Source organism: Anguilla rostrata, chromosome 6, assembly GCF_018555375.3.
Source record: "Anguilla rostrata isolate EN2019 chromosome 6, ASM1855537v3, whole genome shotgun sequence".
Taxonomy (NCBI): Eukaryota; Metazoa; Chordata; class Actinopteri; order Anguilliformes; family Anguillidae; genus Anguilla; species Anguilla rostrata.
The window spans coordinates 27,919,799-27,939,327 of NC_057938.1; the positions used below are offsets into that span (position 1 = coordinate 27,919,799).

Here is a 19,529-nt window from a genome sequence, read left to right on the forward strand (position 1 = left end):
TAGCGAAGATTCTGACAAATTACACTTACATCCTCTCAATCGGTAATGCGGGAGACACATTTCCCTGGCTTTTACATTTGACACAAAATTACCGAACGTCGAAAAATTCTAATACCTAACCGTTTCTTTTTTTTTTAAGTGCCGAAAAAGTGCTGAAGTTTCGGTATACCGCGCAACACTACGTCAGACACATATTCCAATCCACTGCTCAGTTTAGCAGAGAATGCACATTTCAGAGCGCCTCACAGACAGATAGAACAATAACACATACATTTCAAATAATAAATACGACACTGAGAAAAAAACGAAACAAAAAACGAAATATCAACTCGCGACCTGTGTGCTGTGCGCAGAGTAGCCTACCATATTATTTAATTATACATAGGCAGATAAGAAAATTTTCGGTTACGCTGACCTATAAAACGCTATTCCAAAAGCAAAATCGGACATGTTATACATCGTTAGAAAGCTTATACTCTCACCTACTGAATAAATGAATTGTCAATCAAGCCAAATTGTACTAAAAAGGACGACAACGCCGTAAGCAACAGGTGTGGTATTACGCACAGCTATTTTTGAAGGTAGCCGACCCAGGCGTCACAAATGCCTGGGTCGACTATTTCACAAACGGATTGTCCGAGACAATATATGACCACTCAGTCGCAAAAGGGACATCTCTACGCGTGAAACCAACGGTAAGATTGTATATTTATTCAATGTTTAGTTCCAGAGATTGACTGTAGAATGACATGGTATAATAAAAAAAACTTTGTCTCGTTTATTTTGTTATTCAGTGAGCAGCATTTTCACTGCTGTATTGGCATATTTTAGGGCTAATGTCGGGTTTATCTTGTTGCTACGGAATATTACATTACATTACAGGCATTTGGCAGACGCTCTTATCCGGAACGATAGTACAACAAAGTGTATAATCATAATCAGGAACACGTGTGTCGAAAACCCTAGAGGGCAGTAGCCTACCGTTCCAAGTGCAGGGAACAACCGTTCAACTTGGACCCTGTAGGTTAAACTGATTAACACTAACACAAACAAGAACAGCAACAATGCAGTCTATGCAAAAATACAAGCAATAGTTAAGACGAGTTAAGTCACCTACGAAACAACTACCTAGTTACAACCCTAAGCTTACAGTCAATTTAGAGATTAAATTGAGAATACGATTTCTCTCAGCATAATGACGGATTCAAAGACTAAACGAACTCACTCGATATTGTCTTCAAATGGATCCACGCCATGAAAAGTAATGATTCATCCTCTCAAAAAGCTTTTACTAACAAACTTTTAGTAACAAAAAACGAAATATCAACTCGCCACCCCTGCTACCTGCGCTCAGCGTACCGTATTATTTATTTAGACATTGGCAGACTACAGCATAAATTGCGTCTTTTGTTTATATTCAATATTAGAAATTGCAGCGAGAAACTGCAGCTGAAGACACAAGATAGTTTGTTATGTTATGGTAGCAACGGAACGAAGCGGACTATACATGTATTGCCATCATTGTTTTGTCATACCAGCGTGTTTTCGTGCGTTTGCACAGAAACTCAAAACCTACCAATAAAATGGTTTAGCTATTTCTCAGCATAATGACAGATTTAAAGACTGAACGAACTCACCCGATACTGTCTTAAAATGGATCCATGCCAAAGGAAAGTAATTATTCATCCTCTCAAAAAGCTTTTACTAACAAACCTTTAATAGCCTAGCATGCACTCTGGCTGGCACTGTCTTCCATTGCTTCCCCGACGTTCAGACCCTCCCCTCACTGATAAAAACTAGACCCTACGGTGTCGGATTACTTGCGTCGCCATGGATGTCGCTTTCCGTAAAGAAGTTTACTAGATGTCGTAACACCTAGATTTGGAGCTCCAGCTCTTCCGCGCCCCAACTAATAAAAAAGTCCAAATGGCGGGCAAACAATATAGCGGACATAGGTGCTCCCATTGGCAAAGTTGTAGAGCACATTCAGATGCATTGGTCGATGAAGTTTTGTGTTAATCTGACTTACGGTGTGGGAGTTATGACCTTTTCAACATGACCCTTTGTAATAGCGCCACCATCTGGCCGACATAGGTGATTTTTAGTGCCTGAGTAGTGGGGGGCCATAGGAACCCACCTACCAAATTTGGTTGGTCTACAACTTATGGTTGCTGAGCCTCAGACACTTTTAGCGGAGAAAAATAATAATAATAATAATAATAATAATTACAGATACAATAGGGTTCCACCAGCTTCGCTGCTTGGACCCCTAATAATAATAATCCTAACAGATACAATAGGGTTCCACCAGCTTCGCTGCTTGGACCCCTAATAATAATAATCCGAACAGATACAATAGGGTTCCACCAGCTTCGCTGCTTGGACCCCTAAATATGATTGTGTTTGAGGTGGGGTGAAGCATGCTGTGTCCGGGATAATAACTGGCCTCTTGAATGGGCTGTGGTTTTGAAAGGTTTTTGTTTTTTGAAGTGTAATGACTACAAGTAGATATTTGACCATCTTTAATTAATGTAAATGGTGACATACAGCGAGAGAGTATTGCACAAATATAAGGTGATGCCCCACACACCGCTATCTTGTAGTGGAGCTCGTCCCTGGCATCGGAGATCTCTTGAGCCAAGACAGAAGGGTCCAGGACCATTTCTTTCTGCTGCATTTTGGCAAAACCTCTGTTTCCTATCCATGCAATATAATGATTGTCCAGCAGTTTGCCCAGCACATAAAAAAGGCTTTACACACTAAGTTTTCTAAGTCAAGGTAATGAGAGTTGAATCCTTGGCCAGAACATTACTATTTAAAGTCCTGGTACAGGGCTGATTACTATGGGAAAGCTGTTTCAGTGGCAAGTCTGACACGAATGACCTAGTACAGGAGTGGCCAACCCTGCATCTACTGGTTCCTCTTTTCAGCCAATTTTGATGCAAAGAATCAGTTAACTATGTAAGGAATTGCTTTGATTGTTTTTATATGCTAAGCAACAAAAAAAAGTATTTGTGGGTTTCAGCAGCCAATTAAGGACTTGAGAATAAACTATTATTTAGCAAACCAATGGCTTAAATGAACCACTGGTGTTGAAAGGCATCTAAAAAGTGGCAGACTGAATTCTGACGTATGTGACCTGGAATATGCAGTATAATGCTGCGTCAGCAGTTTGTTATATTTGAGTCTGTTTATTGTGTTTATTATTATATTTTGAGCTAACTTAATTTCAAGCATAGATTGGGGCTATGTACATCTTGAGAAAGCACATTTATGCAAGCCTTACCTTATAAACAATTCATAAAGAGTTAAACCTAAATTTGCTAAATAAAAAAATACTTCAGATGTGGTGCAAATGCTATAGCTGCTGCAACTTGCCCATGTACAGTGCTTGGCCGCAACTTAAAAACATACACTAATTACATTATCCAATAATTAGGTTTGTTGTGATGTGTCTTTTGAATACTCAGAAGCATTGTACCTGTTAGGCTTCTCAGTTGCCCCTGAGAGACGCATTGTTGCCCCGTAACAATACGACAATGGTACATGACCCAGATTAATCTTGAGCAACTCCTCTGTATGTTTGTGGGTGAAAACATGCCCTGTAATTAAAAATCCAAACAAAATTCCTGTTGCACTGGACATTTAATGTCACCAATTATGAAGGCTTCATTACTTACTAATCTGTTTAATAGGCTGATATGGACTCTATACGTGCATTAATTTCATTGACATCATATGACAAATGAGAGATAGCTCTGAAAAATCTAATCGTCAGGTTTTTCCAAGAAAATAAAATTTGGAGGTCACTGGACAAAGACTTAAGGAACAGAAAGAAAATGCACTACATGGCCAGAAGTACATGGACACCTGAACATTGCATTCCAAAACCATGGGCATTAATACGGAGTTGGCCCCCCCTTGCCTGCTATAACAGCCTCCACTTTTCTTGGAAGGCTTTCCACTGGATTCTGGAACATGGCTGCAGGGATTCACTTCCATTCAGCCACAAGACCATTAGTGAGGTTGGGCACTGATGTTGGGTGAAAAGGCCTGGCTTGCAGTTGGCATTCCAATTCATCCCAAAGGCGCTTAATGGGGTTGAGGGTCAGGGCTCTGTGCAGGTTAGTCAAGTTCTTCCACACCAAACATGGCAAACCATTTCTTTGTGGACCTTGCTTTGTGCATGGGGGCACTGTCATGCTGAAACAAGAAAGGGCTGTAGCATTATGATTTCCCTTCACTGGAAGTAAAGGGCCTAGACCATTATTCCTCCTCCACCAAACATGAAATGAAGCATGCTTCATCACACCAGAGAGCGTGTTTCCACTGTTCCAGAGGTGTTGTGTTTTCCAAGCATGACACTTGGCATTATGCACAGTGATCATAGGCTTGTGTGTTGCTGCTCAGCCATGGAAACCCATTTCATGAAGCTCCCAACTACAGTTGTTGTGCTGACATTGCTTCCAGACGCAGTCTGGAACTTGGTTTTAAGTGTTGCAACCGAGGATAGATGTTTCTTACGCGCTACGTGCTGCAGCACTCGGCAGTCCCGTTCCGTGAGCTTGTGTAGCCTACCACTTCGCGGCTCAGCTGTTGTTGCTCCTAGACATTTCCACTTCACAACAGCAGCACTTACAGTTGACCGGAGCAGCTCTAGCAGGACAGAAATGTGGCATCCTATGACAGTGCCATGCTGAAAGTCACTGAGCTCTTCAGTACGACCCATTCTACTGCCAGTGTTTGTCTATGGATATTGCATGCTTGATTTTGTGCACCTTTAAGCAACGAGTGTGGTTGAAGTAGCCAAATCCACTAATTAGAAGGGGTTTCCACATACTTTTGGCCATGTAGTGTACCATACATTTTATAGGATTGCATTGTTTCCCAAGTTTTCGCTGAATAAAGTAGAGTATACAATTATGTGTATCTCAACAAAAACACATTTTCAACGTACAAAAATGCCAAGTTACGCATACAAAGCACTGTCTATAAGCCATTAAAACTAAAAATCTAGGCCTGCCGTTAAAGGTATTGATATAAAAATGAGGGCAAGTAACAACAAACAATATCGGATAACTGTTGTAAAATACGCTATATAAATAAAATTTGATTTGAATTTGATTTGATATCTTAGCTCACACAAATTAAACTCTCTATTCCGAAGCAGTGCTGCCCAATGGTTCCTAAATTATTTCATGAAACTTGGCCCTGTGTATTTTCGTCTTACTACCTGAAGAGAATGTGGTCATTCAAAGGTTATGTGTCAAATGAAAATGAAATCTCAGTCATTTAAAGTGGAAATAATATGCAATTCACCTAAACTGTAAAAATGACAACGCTGTATGAACAATTGTCTGGATCCAGTGCTTTGGGTGTAGTATGAAAAGCACATGAATAAAATGCATTATTATTGACATTATTTTGTTTAGAAAATTGAGTTTACAATTAAGATTTTTTTTTAATTGTTTTACATTGAAAAATAAATTACACTATTGTATTTATTAGGCTAAACTTTACTTGACCCACAGTATATTACTGGGGCAAACATGTGGATAGGTTTGTAAGACTAAATATGTATTTATTAATCCAAAATATTTGTAATTTGTATTTTTTATCTGTATTTATTTATGCACCCCCCCCCCCCCCCTTCTCTAGTGTGAATGACTGTTTGTTTCTTGATATACGTGTCTGTTTGTAAATGTGAATGTTACATGCTGCTAGAAGAATGTCCCTACAGGAATAATGAAGTATTTTATCTATGTATATACATATCTACCTCCAGTATGTATTTTACAATTGGTATTTACTTTCAGTTGCAAATATACAAGAACTTGTACATTTTGTAAAATTAACTTGACAACCAATTATAAACATATCCTTTCTGGAGTGCAAGTTTTTATCAGCTGTTTAAAACATCCATTTAAATGATGACTTCTTTCTTCCATGGGACATTTTTTGTTATTTGACACTGTGACAAAGTTTGAATGACCACATTCTCTTCTGATGGTAAGATGAAAAAAACACAGGGCGAAGTTACATGACATTGGGCAGCATTGCATTGGAATAGAGCTTGTTTAATTTGTGTGAACTAAGATAGGCAATTTTATTTGTCGTAACTTGGCCTCATTTCAAAATCAATACTTTTAACAGTAAGTCTAGATTTTGCAAGTTTTAATTAATGGGTTATAGACAGTGCTTTGTATACCTGAGTAACTTAGTATTTTTGTACGGTGAAAACATGTTTTTGAGATATCATTTCTTTTTGTACTGTGCTTGTTATGAGTTGATAATAACATAAATATGCCTATAAATATATGAACCACAAGATAATTAAATCTGGAGAGAGACACATACATAGCCTACAAGTTAAACTGTAGACTCTAACTGTTAGTTGAGGTTTGGGTAACTTACAGCAACACTGTAGCTTCAGTGGTTGAATTTCATGATCGGTGACAACAAAGAAAATGACAACCTTGTCATAAATATTGTTTTCCCCCATCATTACCCCCTGAAGTGCTAATTTTTTCTTTTGAATGATTGTAGAGAAGTAATCCTTCATTGACTTAGTACACATACTAACTTTGTTAGCAAATAACTTGCCTGACATCCAGTTTTCCAGCCAAATGCGTGGTTTTCAAATTATTTGTACATGTTGGGTTTGTGGTCCCAACCAGACAATTTAATGAGTAATTGATGCAAGAAATTTACGGGCAGTTTGTAATGTATTTGCATGTCTGCCTCTCCCTGATCTGACATTGGTTTCGAAGGGGTTTTCCCTGTTGATAGCGGTTCTGAGGGGATTCCCCCAGTCTAATGTCAGATGGAGGAGAACCCCTGGTCCAACAGCTCTGTTGTTCGCTTGCTAGGTAGCTAATCTCAGTGTTACAGGTAGAGAGTGGAAACTACTAGCAGCTAGCAGGTTTAGTGTATTCAACTTTTAACTATAGTTAACGTCATTGTCTAGCTAGCTATTGTTCTGTAATTTATAATATAATTTTTAATTTTTGGGTAATTATTATTAGTTAGCAAGCAAGCTAGCTGCCATTCTTCATAGAACCAAGACGGCAATCACAAAGTTTTTCCAACGTCCTTTTGCCTGTATATTAGTGTTCTGCAATTGGCTATTCAGATCAGATTTCTTAATTGGCAGATGCAGCTAAATGCCCTATGGAAGAATTATTGATTGTGGTATTGGAGAATTTGTAATGATGTAATCAGCAGGAAAAAGCAGAAGAGAGAAAAAAGTTTGGGGATTTATTGTGTAGACGTGTGAAACTGTTAGTGAATTCTGACAGTTTACATAAGGTATAGAAGTTAATGTTCTTAAGGGCTGAGAGTGTATTGTGGTTATTTCTATAGGAAACCCTGAAAAACTCCAAACTATCCGTGCTGTATAGGTATGGGGCATGCCACCCCACCAAGCCGTAACTTCCCAGTTCCTAGTGTTACATCCAACCACTGCCAATCCCTATGCTCCTTCATAGGGGTGAGCTAAACCTAGAATCAAAAATGTTTGACTGTAAGTAATGGGGAAAAATTACTAACCTGTTTGACAGTGTAGGACTGTCCTCATTTCTCTTGTCCTATCTCGTGATTGGAGCAACAGGGGGTCTTTCAAGGAAGGAGTGGACACCTGGAGAAAGCACTCATTCTGAACATGAAAATATTCTGAATCCTGTTACTCGGCGTCTTCACTATTAGAACCAGTAGGAAATTGTTCGTAGTTGTCCCATTTTTCAGATTTACAAACCTTTAAACTCCCTGAGCTTTCACAACTCCATACTACTGTCCAAGACATTGATTTTTTTGCAAATCCACTCACCTTAAAGTACCGTGGTCCACTGATGAGATGCAAAAATGGGTCGTATTCATTTGGATCATAGCTTTCCAATGACACAAAACCCTGTTTTGAAACAACCAGTATGATTTATTGAGACATGACAATTTTGCTTGTGCATCCAATTGCTAAAATTGCTGTACAAGTTCTTGTTTAAATATAGCACATACAGTTGTTGTTTGAGAGGTAATGTTACTGTTAAGTGTGTGCCATTATCATCAGCCCTCAGCACACCTTAGTGTTGCAGTGCTCAAGATAGTGCAGTACCGCACTCCTCATCTTCTCTGCTTCTTTGCCCTGACAAAGTAAGTGATGGTCCCTGATGTTCTTCTGGATCGGCATCCAGACACGTTCTGTCCAACGCATGTGCAGAAGTTCTTTCTTCCTCAGCTCCAGAGTCCCCCTATGGCTCAGATAGCTATCCAAATCCTGCGACAAGACCCCATGGCATTACATGGCAAGTTGTGACAGTCGTCATCAAAGGTTTTGTAGAAGTAGGTAACATTTCTGTGGGAGCAATAAGGACTTTCAGCAATATCATGCTAGAATCATAATCACCACTTACCTCCTTTTCTCAGAGAGCACCACACTATTTATTACAATCTTTTATTTCAGGACATGCTTACCTTGACAAAACCCTTCTCTGTGTCTACCATTGGCCAGGTAATCAATCTGGCCTCCTGGTGTTCATGTTCTACAATTGCCTGGAACAGTATGAAAAAAGCAAAAAATGTAAATAAACAAAACCAGGTTTCAAGGATTTTTCCCCTAAGGTGACTCTGTAATATTTCCACTGAATTAATTTCAGTGTTGAATGCTAATATCATTGTGAGACTGTCTTCAACACCCAAGAGAGCTCTGAGGAAAATTCCAAAGAAATATGAAAATGGAGAGCATGCAGTGTTGGTTGTCATATAAAATAAATGACAAGGAGTGTCCATGCACAGTAAAAAGTTAAAATAGATACAACATAGATTGAACTGTTCCTGTTGGACTGATATAAATTTTGCAGAACTCAAATTAACACATTTTATTGCATGCATGAAAAAGAAGTGTATTTGTAATTTGTAATATTTCTTCATGATGATTTTGGATTATACGAGTCAAAAGTATTCTAAATATGGCACTGAACATACTTCATTAAACCTCCAATCACACTTTCCCTATGTTGTTAGTTCCTTCCTCAAGACAGCTAGCATCAGAGATAATGAAACAGTGACAAGATATTGCCTCAATGGAAGAGGGTTGTGTGTGGACCCATAATACACATTAGGACCAGACAGAAATTACAGGAGCCGAACAGCACAGATTGAGTGGTGAGTATGAGCAGTCACACTGTCTACAAATCCAAAATGAAAAACACCTTCCATTAACTTTTGCTCCCCTTAGGAAAACATCTAGTTAGCTTGATTGCTGGTTATGCATTAAGTGATATTAGCTTTCAGGTAGCTTCTAATAGTGCTGTTACTGTTGGAAGTGTAGTACTGTCAATCTTAGTAATAAAATAAGGCGAGAAAATAAAAGAATAAAAGATTTGGATTTCGGACATAAACCATCCACATTTTGTTTGTTTGAGTTTGTGCCCCTCATTCATTTTGGGAGCACTATGCTGAGCATGTGTTTATGTGTATGTGTACTGGTGAGTACAAGTGTGTGCCCGTGAGAGGTCCATGCCTGCAATCGTCCAATGGAACTGTGTGACAGCCAACCCTCTGGAGCTCTCCGTTTCCCCACACATTTTGAGGGGAAAGGTATCCTGTTTCCTAGGCAGGATCTCCTGCTGTCTGACATAGATATCGACATGTCTTCATAACAAACTTTCTCTGCCCCTGCCTGCAAAACACACATCAGAATCAGAATCAGAATCAGAATCGAATTTATTGCCAAGTACATTTACACATACGAGGAATTTGCTTTGGTCAACACACCGAGGCAGCCATCTGCGGCGCCAACTTATTAGATGAGAAATGAGAGAACAGGAGGAAGGAGGAGGAAGAAAAACAGTCCTTTCAATGAAACGAGAGGGCACTCGTTTCATTGAAACGAAGAAAAAACCTCAGCACATAGCAACATCATAAAAACATTACAAACATTACAAACATTACAACAAAAACTCGAAGACTTGCACATGTGGTAGGGGATAGGGTGTCGGGGAGGGGAAGTGTCGCAGCACAGACACTGGGGGGAGCGCGCAGCCGCTCAGGCGCAGCGCATCAACCCTCAGCAGACTGCACTGTAACGGGGGAGGGAGGGGGTGGGAGCCAAGAAGGCGTTGAGTAGGAGGTGGTGTGTGTGTTGTCTTCATGTGCGTGTGTGTGTAAGTCCATGGACTTCATCTCCACCACAGTCTCAACATTGTCTCTGCCGTCTGATACTGATGACGAGGACACGGCCGTTGCCGTGGAGATAACCTCGAAGAGTCCTGATCCAGAGACAAAGTTCCATAGGAGCAGGGAGGTGGGGGTAGGGCCGAGCATCTGGCTGCATAACAATCCAGGAGAGTGGAGAGATATCAGCCTTCCAAGGCCGATGTGGGGGAGCCAATGAGGATAAGGATTGTTTTGGGTTCAGACAGACTTCTGCATTTTTCGTCTACCTTTAGTCCTGTGGTTCTCTCAGCGTTGTTCCAATCATCCGAATTAGTGGCCCATTTCAGTGAGCCGAACCGACAACTTCTCCAAGTTGGTATCCGTCATGCGAATTTGCGATCCAATCGCATCCAGTTTGCGATTGGGCTCACAAATCGCTTGAGTCTGAGTGTTGACAGCCCTGCCCGTTCCCTCAATGGCGGGCAGCTTCCCAATTAGTGCTGCCAACGCCTTCGGCATTTTGCGATAAATCAGGATGCTGCCAGCTCCAAACAGCAGAAAGCCTGTTATCATAATTCCAATCAAGTAAACGTCTTCAACATCCTCAACGGAAAGAATCGACAGGCACACGACCCTCCACTCGTTCCAGGAGTCCATCGTGTATCCGGCTGCAAACGTTCCGTCAGGGCAAGAGGGCTCTCCCTGACCCGTTCTTCTCGTCGAGAAAATACTATCAATTGCGTTGAGAGACCAGTTGATCAGATCCATGCTTTTAGGTTTCGGAGAGAAATGCAGAGAGAGGCTCCGGATCACAATCACTCTACAACATGTGCTTCAAGGCAACACTGTAGGCCTTGAGTTGTTTATCTTATGTCCACCCTATGTACCTATACTCATTTCAAGTTGTGAAAATCCTTTAAAAAATAAAAATAATTTTTTTTTTTTTAAGAGGTGCCTGATACCACTTGACCTGTGTGTTTGCACCCCCCAATAGTGACCCAGATCTTACGATGGTTAAATTACAGCCAGGAATACTGAGCTACAAATGCCAACTACAAAACTGCCTGTAAGAATAGTGTCATTTTTGCCATTGTCATGTAACCTGATGCCTCTGGGCCATCAGGTCTCAACAAAGCAAACCCTGACATGATTCTAGTAGGCTGCAAAGAAAATACAGATATTGATGCATGCTAGCTACTGGTGTACAGTGACAACAGATCCACCCTGGCAGTCTCAGAAATGGGACGGGATAAATTACTACTTCAGCATCAGGTATGCATGCAGTCTATTTTACTATATGAACAAGACCTGAATTTGACAGCACCGTGGTGGCCTATCTTTTTTATCCTTTGAACCACTTCAGATCAACAGACAAGATACCCTTTATTTAGTACAGTTCCTCAACAAAATCATTTATATCCTGCACAGCAAGCTTACAGACAATCATTGGAACAGGTGTGTGAACGGTAATCATGCCAGCCTCCTGGGCCAGCCAATAGGCCTTTCTTGTTCTGAACTGACATGTGTCTCTGTGCCATTTATTAACTGGTTTGGTAACAATAGTTGTAATTAACCGAAAGTTTCGCAGAACTTCAGCAAACTAAAAATTACTTTGGCAAATTCAGGAAGATTAGCTCGCGGGCGCTTAACTGTGGAGATTACCTTGCTGCTGTAAACACCAAGTAACAATACGTTAACCAACTAGTTACATTAGGGAAGCAGGCTATCGCATTCCTCGTAACACGGCAGCTAGCTAGTTAGCTTAACTGTGGCAAGTAGCCAACTATACAACGTTATGCATGTAGCCTATGTAATTAGCCAGTGTCCCAACTGGAATAAATGATCACGCTTTGGTACATTAATTAACTTAAAATAGTATAAATAAATGGTTAGACTACAACAATCAAATGAACATAGACACAAATACTTGTTGACATGCTATTTTACTTGCTCGCCAGAGTAATGCTATAAGCTACATGTCACTAAAGTAGACTACCCTGAACAATATAGACCAAGGTTAATTAAAAACTGAAGACGCGGTCATTTTTCACATCATTGTTCTTTACTCACTTTCGTTCCCATGAGGAGCACCGCTTTGGATATCCAAGGGCATTAGCCTCCAGCAGAGGTCCAGTGTGGCTAAAATAATCTATTTCATATGGTGCTTAAACCTGTGAGGTGCCAAGACTTCATTCTTTTGCAAAGCGTGAATTTTGTTGCTACGGTGATGCACACATCCGCCGGTGTGGGCTGGATGTTTTGGTCAGGCAAGTTGAGAAAGAAGTGCATAGCAGCTACCTATTGACAACTAAGCTAGTGAGTCAGCCGGCAAGAAAATGTATTGCAAACGTCAGTGAGAGAATATCCAATGAGAGTAAATCGGACTTGTTCTGTCTATAACGTTGAGCAAAATAGCCTACGTAGCGTATGCAGCTAACGGTGGATAGCTATCGGGGAAAAAACTGGCAATACCGGACAGCTGGCGAGCGCCAAACTAGCAAGCTAGCGTTAATTTAGCTGCAGCATAACGAGCTGTAGCCATATTTCAATATTATCATTATTAACAATAGTAAAATTAGTCTGTTTTATCTTATGTGTTAGCTAACGTTAGCGTTACAGGAGAGAAATAAGATGAACCAGCTGCAAAATTTACTAACGGATTGCTTAATCAACACAAAAAAGGTTGAAAATGCAGCTATCTTTACCACAAAAAACGCAGCTGTAAGTGCAGCGTCCCAGAGGTTTAATGTAAGTGTCCACCAATCATACAATTTTAACTGTAGCTAACGTTACTTTATGAATTGCTATCTAATTACGATGACAGACTAGCTAACTTTATCTAACTAGCTAGCTTTCACTTGGTTAGACTAGCTAACTTTAACTCCGGATAACGTTTAGTTATCTTCGATTGCTAGCTAAAGTTCTCCCCGCGTTCGCGTGAGTTTCCTCCGGGTACTCAGGTTTCGTCCCACTGTCCAAGTACATTCAGGCAGGTTAATGGTGTGAATGTGTGAGTGAATAGTGTGTGTGGCCTGCGATGGACTGGCGATTTGTCCAGGGTGTATATATTTTTTAGTTTCTGGCTGCATCCCTTTTGCCTCTCGCTCAATGCACGCTGGGTCCAGCACCCCCCGCGACCCTGGATGAATAGACGACTTTCGAGCTTGATATCGAGCATGTGATATTTTTATAGTGATAGTTAGCCTGTTGTCCCAATTAACCACACGGCATTTTACTTTGAAATCATTACTAAATAATTTAGCTATTTACTAAATTTAGTATATTATTAAATTTAGTCATTTCTAAAGTTAATTAGCTGTATTACAGTGTTGTGCACGATACATTCTGCTATTTTCTAATGTATTCTGTTGAACTCCACTCCACCATTTGATCTCAGATTGCGGTGCCACAGATCCAGATGTTAATAGACTTCTTCCAGCATACAAATCAGATGAGGGAGGAGGGTGTCCATTTCCTGGGAAAGAATTACACCTGCATCAGAGCTGACAAGAACTCTATATACTGTAAATCGGTCAGTTTAAGATTTGTCTGACATTAAAAGTGGTTAGCTAAATAAAGTAATATCAGCTACTTAAAACAATGGAAGTGGCCTGCTGAGTATGTCACTCACACACTGCCTCCTCTTCTCTCTCCTATCTAGAATGAACATGGGCTAATATTAGTGAGAACAGCTGTGTACGTAATAGTTGCCACGTACAACGACAGCATGTACTGTAGCGTGTGCGTGGAAGCAGTTGAGAAGTTGGGTAAGGTGGATAACAGCCATTCTTTTTTGCAGGATCTACTGGTGTCCTGTGTACTGTCTTTGTGTCAAAAGAAAGCTAAATCAAGCTAATTATATCAATTACATTTCATGTTCCATTTGTACTCAGTGAGTATGGATTATTGAGTGTGGTGTTTTTTCCTCCAGCTGAATATCTAAGAGAAAAGGGAAAATGAATCCAGAAGAAACTCAAGGAGGGAACATCGTTTGGTAACATGGAATTCTGATGCGTAAGCTTTGGGCAGCGTAACGCCACACTGATATGTTCTTATTACGGAAACAGAGGTCACTTCAAGTGGCTCATTGAACATGTGTAAATGGATTAAGCTATTAGAGCAACTTTAAGCCTATATATCCTAACAACACTTCATTCAGCCTTAGGAGTACACAGAAAAGCTGAAGTAACCATTAGGCTATATGTTTTGTTGACATTTTTCTTATGTAACAATTATTTCATTGCCAAAATGTAATTTACTCATTAAATGATGTTACAGTATGAGTTCGTTTATTGATTGAATGTGATATGATATAAAATTATGCCAATTCTGATTCTGAAACTGTTTTGCTCTATACATACTGTAAATGTACATCATAATTTACTGAATATCCATTACATTACATTCAGTTAGTGGACACTTGTCCAAACCACTATCTAGAGCGGCTAACATCAGTATTACTCTGGAATATAACTAAGGCAGTGCACAATAATCAATCTATAAAGTCAGCTAAAAAAACCAACAATTAGTATTGTCAGCAAAAAATATATAATAAAGTAGCTAAAGAAAGATCTCCTCAGATAAATACATAAGGAAGGGGCATAGGAAATAAACAAGCTCCCAAAAAGAAAGCAATAGGCAAGATGCTGAATAGAATGGACAGTGGTTACTGGGACGATCTGGATTTGACAGTAAGAGAGAAATGAAAGAGGAAAAGAGACAGTAAAGAGATGGTACAGTATCTTAAACATCAATAATTAGTCCCTGGGTTTTATGAATGCCTTCACAGAGTGACCAGTTAACCTAAGAAATGAAAAACCAAAAAATTTCAAAACAGCATTTGGACATTGTGTACATGATTTTACGGTTTTGTGGAATAATATGTGATTTTACAATGCAGTGCTTCTGGTTAAGAGCAGTGGGTCCTAACTGAAGCTTCAGCAATCATCAAAAAGTATACTTGAAGTATACTTTTTGATGATTGCTGAAGCTTTGTTTTATGAGTCCTGCAATTATAGACATAACTGTTTAGTGCTTTCTTGTCATCTAGAGGGCCCACTCTGTGTAGCGGATGTAGCTTGGCTAGTTAACTTGTAATCATAGTCTAGGAATTTCTTAACAAAAGTGATGGTGTTGAAGATAAAGATAACAAACGACAGTCAGGAGCTCCTTTATATAATTTAATAATACGACCAGTCGGGAAAAGGTACAAGTACATATATATATATATATATATGACAATATATGAGTTTATATAGTTTTCAGAGACAAAGAACTGTTGTTCCAGCCTATGAGATTCGTTTAATCAACATATACAAAGATTCCATTTAGTCAATCATCATTTAGGATCAGGGAATCCATACCAAGGCTGACCATGCAGGCCTTGAGGTCCTCTAATCCCCCAAAGCACTTGATATATACCACAGCTGAAGTCTATCTCCTCTAGCTTACATTCCTACAGGAACATGGCATGGGGTGAAACAGCGTACACTTGGATATATAGACGCTCTCAGAAGTATGTTTATCAAGGGTTTAGTCAGGGTTTTCTATTGTCATGCATTTGTATGTGGGGGAGTGATCACAACCGACAGGAAATGTGAGCTGTGCAGTGTGTTCAGTGGTGACGCAATGTCACCCGACACTGCAGAGGAAGGGGCAGAGCCAGGAAATTTCTTAAACAAGTACTTCACAGGTTTCCGTCATACAACTCCAGGAAGACTTTTCGCTCAAGCAGTCTTGGGATGATACACTATGTCTGACACTCACCCTTATTTTGCCATAATCAAAGATAGATTATATTGAGTGAGTCATGCCACTCAAACAGAAGTAACCCAGTTGTTGGCCAGATAAGGCCGTCGGGAAATGCTTTTCCAGATGGCTCATCATAATCAGATAGCCGGTCACCTCGGGGGCATAAAACACTAAATAAGCTCATGGCTCGATTCTATTGGATGGGCATTTGAGCTGAGGTGCAGCGGTGGTGTGCAGCTTGTCCCAGACACCAGCTAGTTCATCCTATGGCCACTCAAAAAGCGCCTTCAACATTGCCATTAACAGAGGTACTGTTTGAACATGTGGGTATGGACCTCATCAGGCCATTGGACTGAAGTCCTCAGGGGTATTGTTTTGTGCTAGTTTTGGTAGACTATGCAATATGATACCCCAAAACAGTGCTATTGTGCAGAATATCGCCTAAGAGTGTTGTACAAGCATTGTTTCCTGAGTTGGAATCTCAAAAGACATTGTAACTGATCAAGGTACATCTTTTATATCACGCACACTAGCAAAATAAACAAATTATTAGAAATTGAATCAAGGCAGACTACTATCGTCTACAAACTGATGGACTCTTGAAACGATTAAATAAAACTTTAAAAACAATTATTCATAAACTTGTGCATAAAGACAGTAGGAATTTGGATAAGTGTCTGAACCCTCTATTGTTTGCAGTGTATGAGGTGCCCCAAGCCTCCACGTGATTTTCTTTCTTTGAATTGCTTTTTGGTCGCTAGCCACTCTACACATTGGGACAGTTGGCACGTGAGCATTTGCTCCAGGCACAAGAACATCAGCAGCACGAATATAATACAGGGGCTCAGCTGAGACACTTTTCACTGGGTAAGGTACTTACCCTTCCTCTTAACTCAAAATTATTTTCCAGTTGGCAAGGGCTGTTTGCGGTGACAAAGCGAGTTGGCGATGTTGCTAAAAGCCTGGAGATAGGTGGTTCCTGTCTTGTTGGTTACTATGGAGATTGAGAGAAATAAGTTGGGAACTGAGGCAACAAAACCAGCCAATTCCACCTCAGTCCTTTGTGATTTAATCATCTCTCATTGAGCCAGAAAGCAGATGTGGCTGGTTGCAAAAATATTTTGCTGATGTGTTCTCTCCCCTGCCAGGGCGCACACATCTCATTCACCAACATATTGAAATGTCTTCTGGGGTAATGGCACATTCTAGACCCTGTAGATAACCAGTGCATGGAGCAGTCCCATTGTGTTGGCATGTAAGCAGGATGGGTCTGTACGGTTCTATGGTGATTATTGCAAGGTGAATGAAATCTCACTTTTTGACCAGTGGTGTGTTGTTCATGAACGATTCATTCTTTTTGAACAATTTTTTTGGTGAACGAAACATACTGACTCACCTCCATGTAAAGATTTGTTCATTTGGCTCAGCTTTCAGTACAGTAATTTGATAACTTGCCTATCGCTGAAGCTGCAACTACTCCTATTTAACAGTTTCACCATTAGCCTGTGGTAGTAGCAATTAGCCAATGACAGCATTGATTCGCTTGAGCAGGGCGTGCTCTCCGAGCCCCTCCCGTCTGTGTGATCAAAAGCAATAGTCCCTAAACTGACAGAAGCAGCAACATAACAGAACAAATACATGAAGGAACTGGGTCCACAATGAGTTATGCAGTTGCTGGAGCCCTACTGTACCACTGTCCCTTGCCCCCATATGTCTTTGTATTGCAATGACAAACACTTTCATGTGTAAAATTGAAAGCAATTGGATTACAGCTTAGCCCAGCTCTTTGATTGCATGATACACTGCCTGGCCAAAAAAAAAGTCACACACCAATATTTCGTTGGACTGCCTTTAGCTTTGATTACGGCATGCATTCGTCGTGGCATTGTTTCGACAAACTTATGCAACGTCACAACATTTATTTCCATCCAGAATTGCATTAATTTTTGGCCGAGATCTTGTATTGACGACGGGAGAGTTGAACCACTCCGTAAAGTCTTCTCCAGCATATCCCAAAGACTTTCAATGAGGTTAAGGTCAGGACTCTGGTGGCCAATTCATGTGTGAAAATGATTCCTCATTCTCCCAGAACCACTCTTTCACAATTTGAGCCCGATGAATCTTGGCATTGTCGTCCTGGAATATTCACGTGCCATCAGGGAAGAAAAAATCCATTGATGGGATAACCTGGTTATTCAGTAAATTCAGGTACTCAGCTGACTTCATTTTCTTGCTGCATAACGTCGCTGAGCCTAGACCTGACCAATTGAAGCTACCTCAGCTTGTACAGTGGGCACTGTCCACAAAAAATCCAAACAGCGACTTTTTGCCTACTTGCCTACTTGCATTCTGGATTTTTTTTAGTATTTGCACTGTAGGCATTGTAAATACTATTTATGTCATTACACAAATAATACAAAATCGCTTGTGTACTTCTGTGGTGGAGTGGAAGCCCGTCAGACCGGTCTTTCATTTGTTTCCTTCAGTTTGTTAACCTACTGAAAAATGAATGAGATGAACTGATTGCGCTGAATGTACTTAATGACTCAAATTAACAAAATGAACTGAATGTGCTGAAAGACTTAAATGAAAGAAACTAACTGAATGTACTGAAAGAATCAAATGACCGAAATGAACTGATTGTGCTGAATGTACTGAGCAAGAATCCAGGTGTCTTAATTGGGTTTTGAATACAGCAATTATGTTGCTATATTTCATGCTTTTGGTGATCAAAACAATCAGAAGAAAGCATTTACATGACCAGCATTTACATTTACATGATCAGAGTATTGCCATAATTAAGGTAAGATCAGATAGTGTGCATGTAGCCACATCAACTTGGTGATTTTATACCTTCCCAGATATTGTAACATTGGTAGGGTTTTGGTTTGGGTAGAGTCGTAACATGTTTTGGGGCCCGTCTGAGATTGGGCTGTGTTTCGATATCTGAAGTAATTTTGTTGCATTGGGTCTGCTGTTATCATGCTATGGAGACTGTTGTCTTTTTAAGACGTGGTTTGTCATAGCTAGTATTTGTTAGTGTTGTGGGTGCACTTTGTGTTGATGTGGTGCCACGATTTCAGTTACTCATATGCTACATTGTACTTTTAAGCCAATTTGCATTGATTTTGGTAGTGTTTTGCATGAAGCACTTCTACTGATTAGTGACGTGTTGTTTTGCCTTGAACTAGCCTTTATGTTCAAAGCATTTACAGCTACAACTTCAAAGCAAATTTACATTTGTAAGTGGACATTTTAGAAAAGAAAATCAAATATGTGGAATTTATTTGGGAAAAAGAGAGCCTATTTGGTCGGTGGTGTACATCACAAGACATTACTGAGTATGATCAACTCCATGATTGAATTCTCCTGGGGGTGTTTAAAAACCGCATGCTATAACTATGGCCATTTATATCAATTAACAAAAACAAAGGTTTCTAAGGCAAAAGTTTTAGCTGATGAATTTTTGTTGACTCACAAAAATGTGTTTCCTGCCAAAAAAGTTTTAACGTTTTGATAAGTCAGGTAAGATTGTCCGTAATTGCTCTGTCAGTCCTTGCAAGTTTAATATTCCTCCCTCTGAAAAATATTCACGTTGTTGACAAATCTACAACATTTGGGTTTTTATT

The 19,529-nt window shown here is 40.0% G+C and overlaps 2 protein-coding genes across 5 annotated transcripts; one reads left to right on the top strand and one right to left on the bottom strand.

Annotated features, from left to right (window-relative positions):
- Positions 1-2,252: 2,252 nt before the first annotated feature.
- Positions 2,253-12,358, bottom strand: fam228a (family with sequence similarity 228 member A). 3 transcript variants are annotated; one of them, XM_064341019.1, is made up of 7 exons: positions 12,220-12,358; positions 9,515-9,673; positions 8,467-8,544; positions 8,075-8,269; positions 7,826-7,906; positions 7,549-7,636; positions 2,260-2,697 (listed from the first exon to the last, which is right to left on the bottom strand). In XM_064341019.1, exons 1-7 carry the CDS (start codon positions 12,229-12,231, stop codon positions 2,285-2,287), a joined length of 1,026 nt encoding a protein of 341 aa, XP_064197089.1. In that variant the 5' UTR covers positions 12,232-12,358; the 3' UTR covers positions 2,260-2,284. The 3 variants fall into 3 exon arrangements, with proteins under 3 accessions (XP_064197090.1, XP_064197089.1, XP_064197091.1); XM_064341021.1 differs by lacking the exon at positions 2,260-2,697 and adding an exon at positions 3,471-4,203; XM_064341020.1 differs by lacking the exon at positions 9,515-9,673 and having other exon boundaries at positions 2,253-2,697; positions 12,220-12,354.
- A 404-nt stretch (positions 12,359-12,762) lies between these two features.
- pfn4 (profilin family member 4) lies at positions 12,763-14,429 on the top strand. 2 transcript variants are annotated; one of them, XM_064341027.1, is made up of 4 exons: positions 12,763-12,897; positions 13,547-13,681; positions 13,811-13,916; positions 14,081-14,429. In XM_064341027.1, exons 1-4 carry the CDS (start codon positions 12,781-12,783, stop codon positions 14,107-14,109), a joined length of 387 nt encoding a protein of 128 aa, XP_064197097.1. In that variant the 5' UTR covers positions 12,763-12,780; the 3' UTR covers positions 14,110-14,429. The 2 variants fall into 2 exon arrangements, with proteins under 2 accessions (XP_064197097.1, XP_064197096.1); XM_064341026.1 differs by having other exon boundaries at positions 13,811-14,429.
- The last annotated feature ends 5,100 nt before the right edge of the window (positions 14,430-19,529 follow it).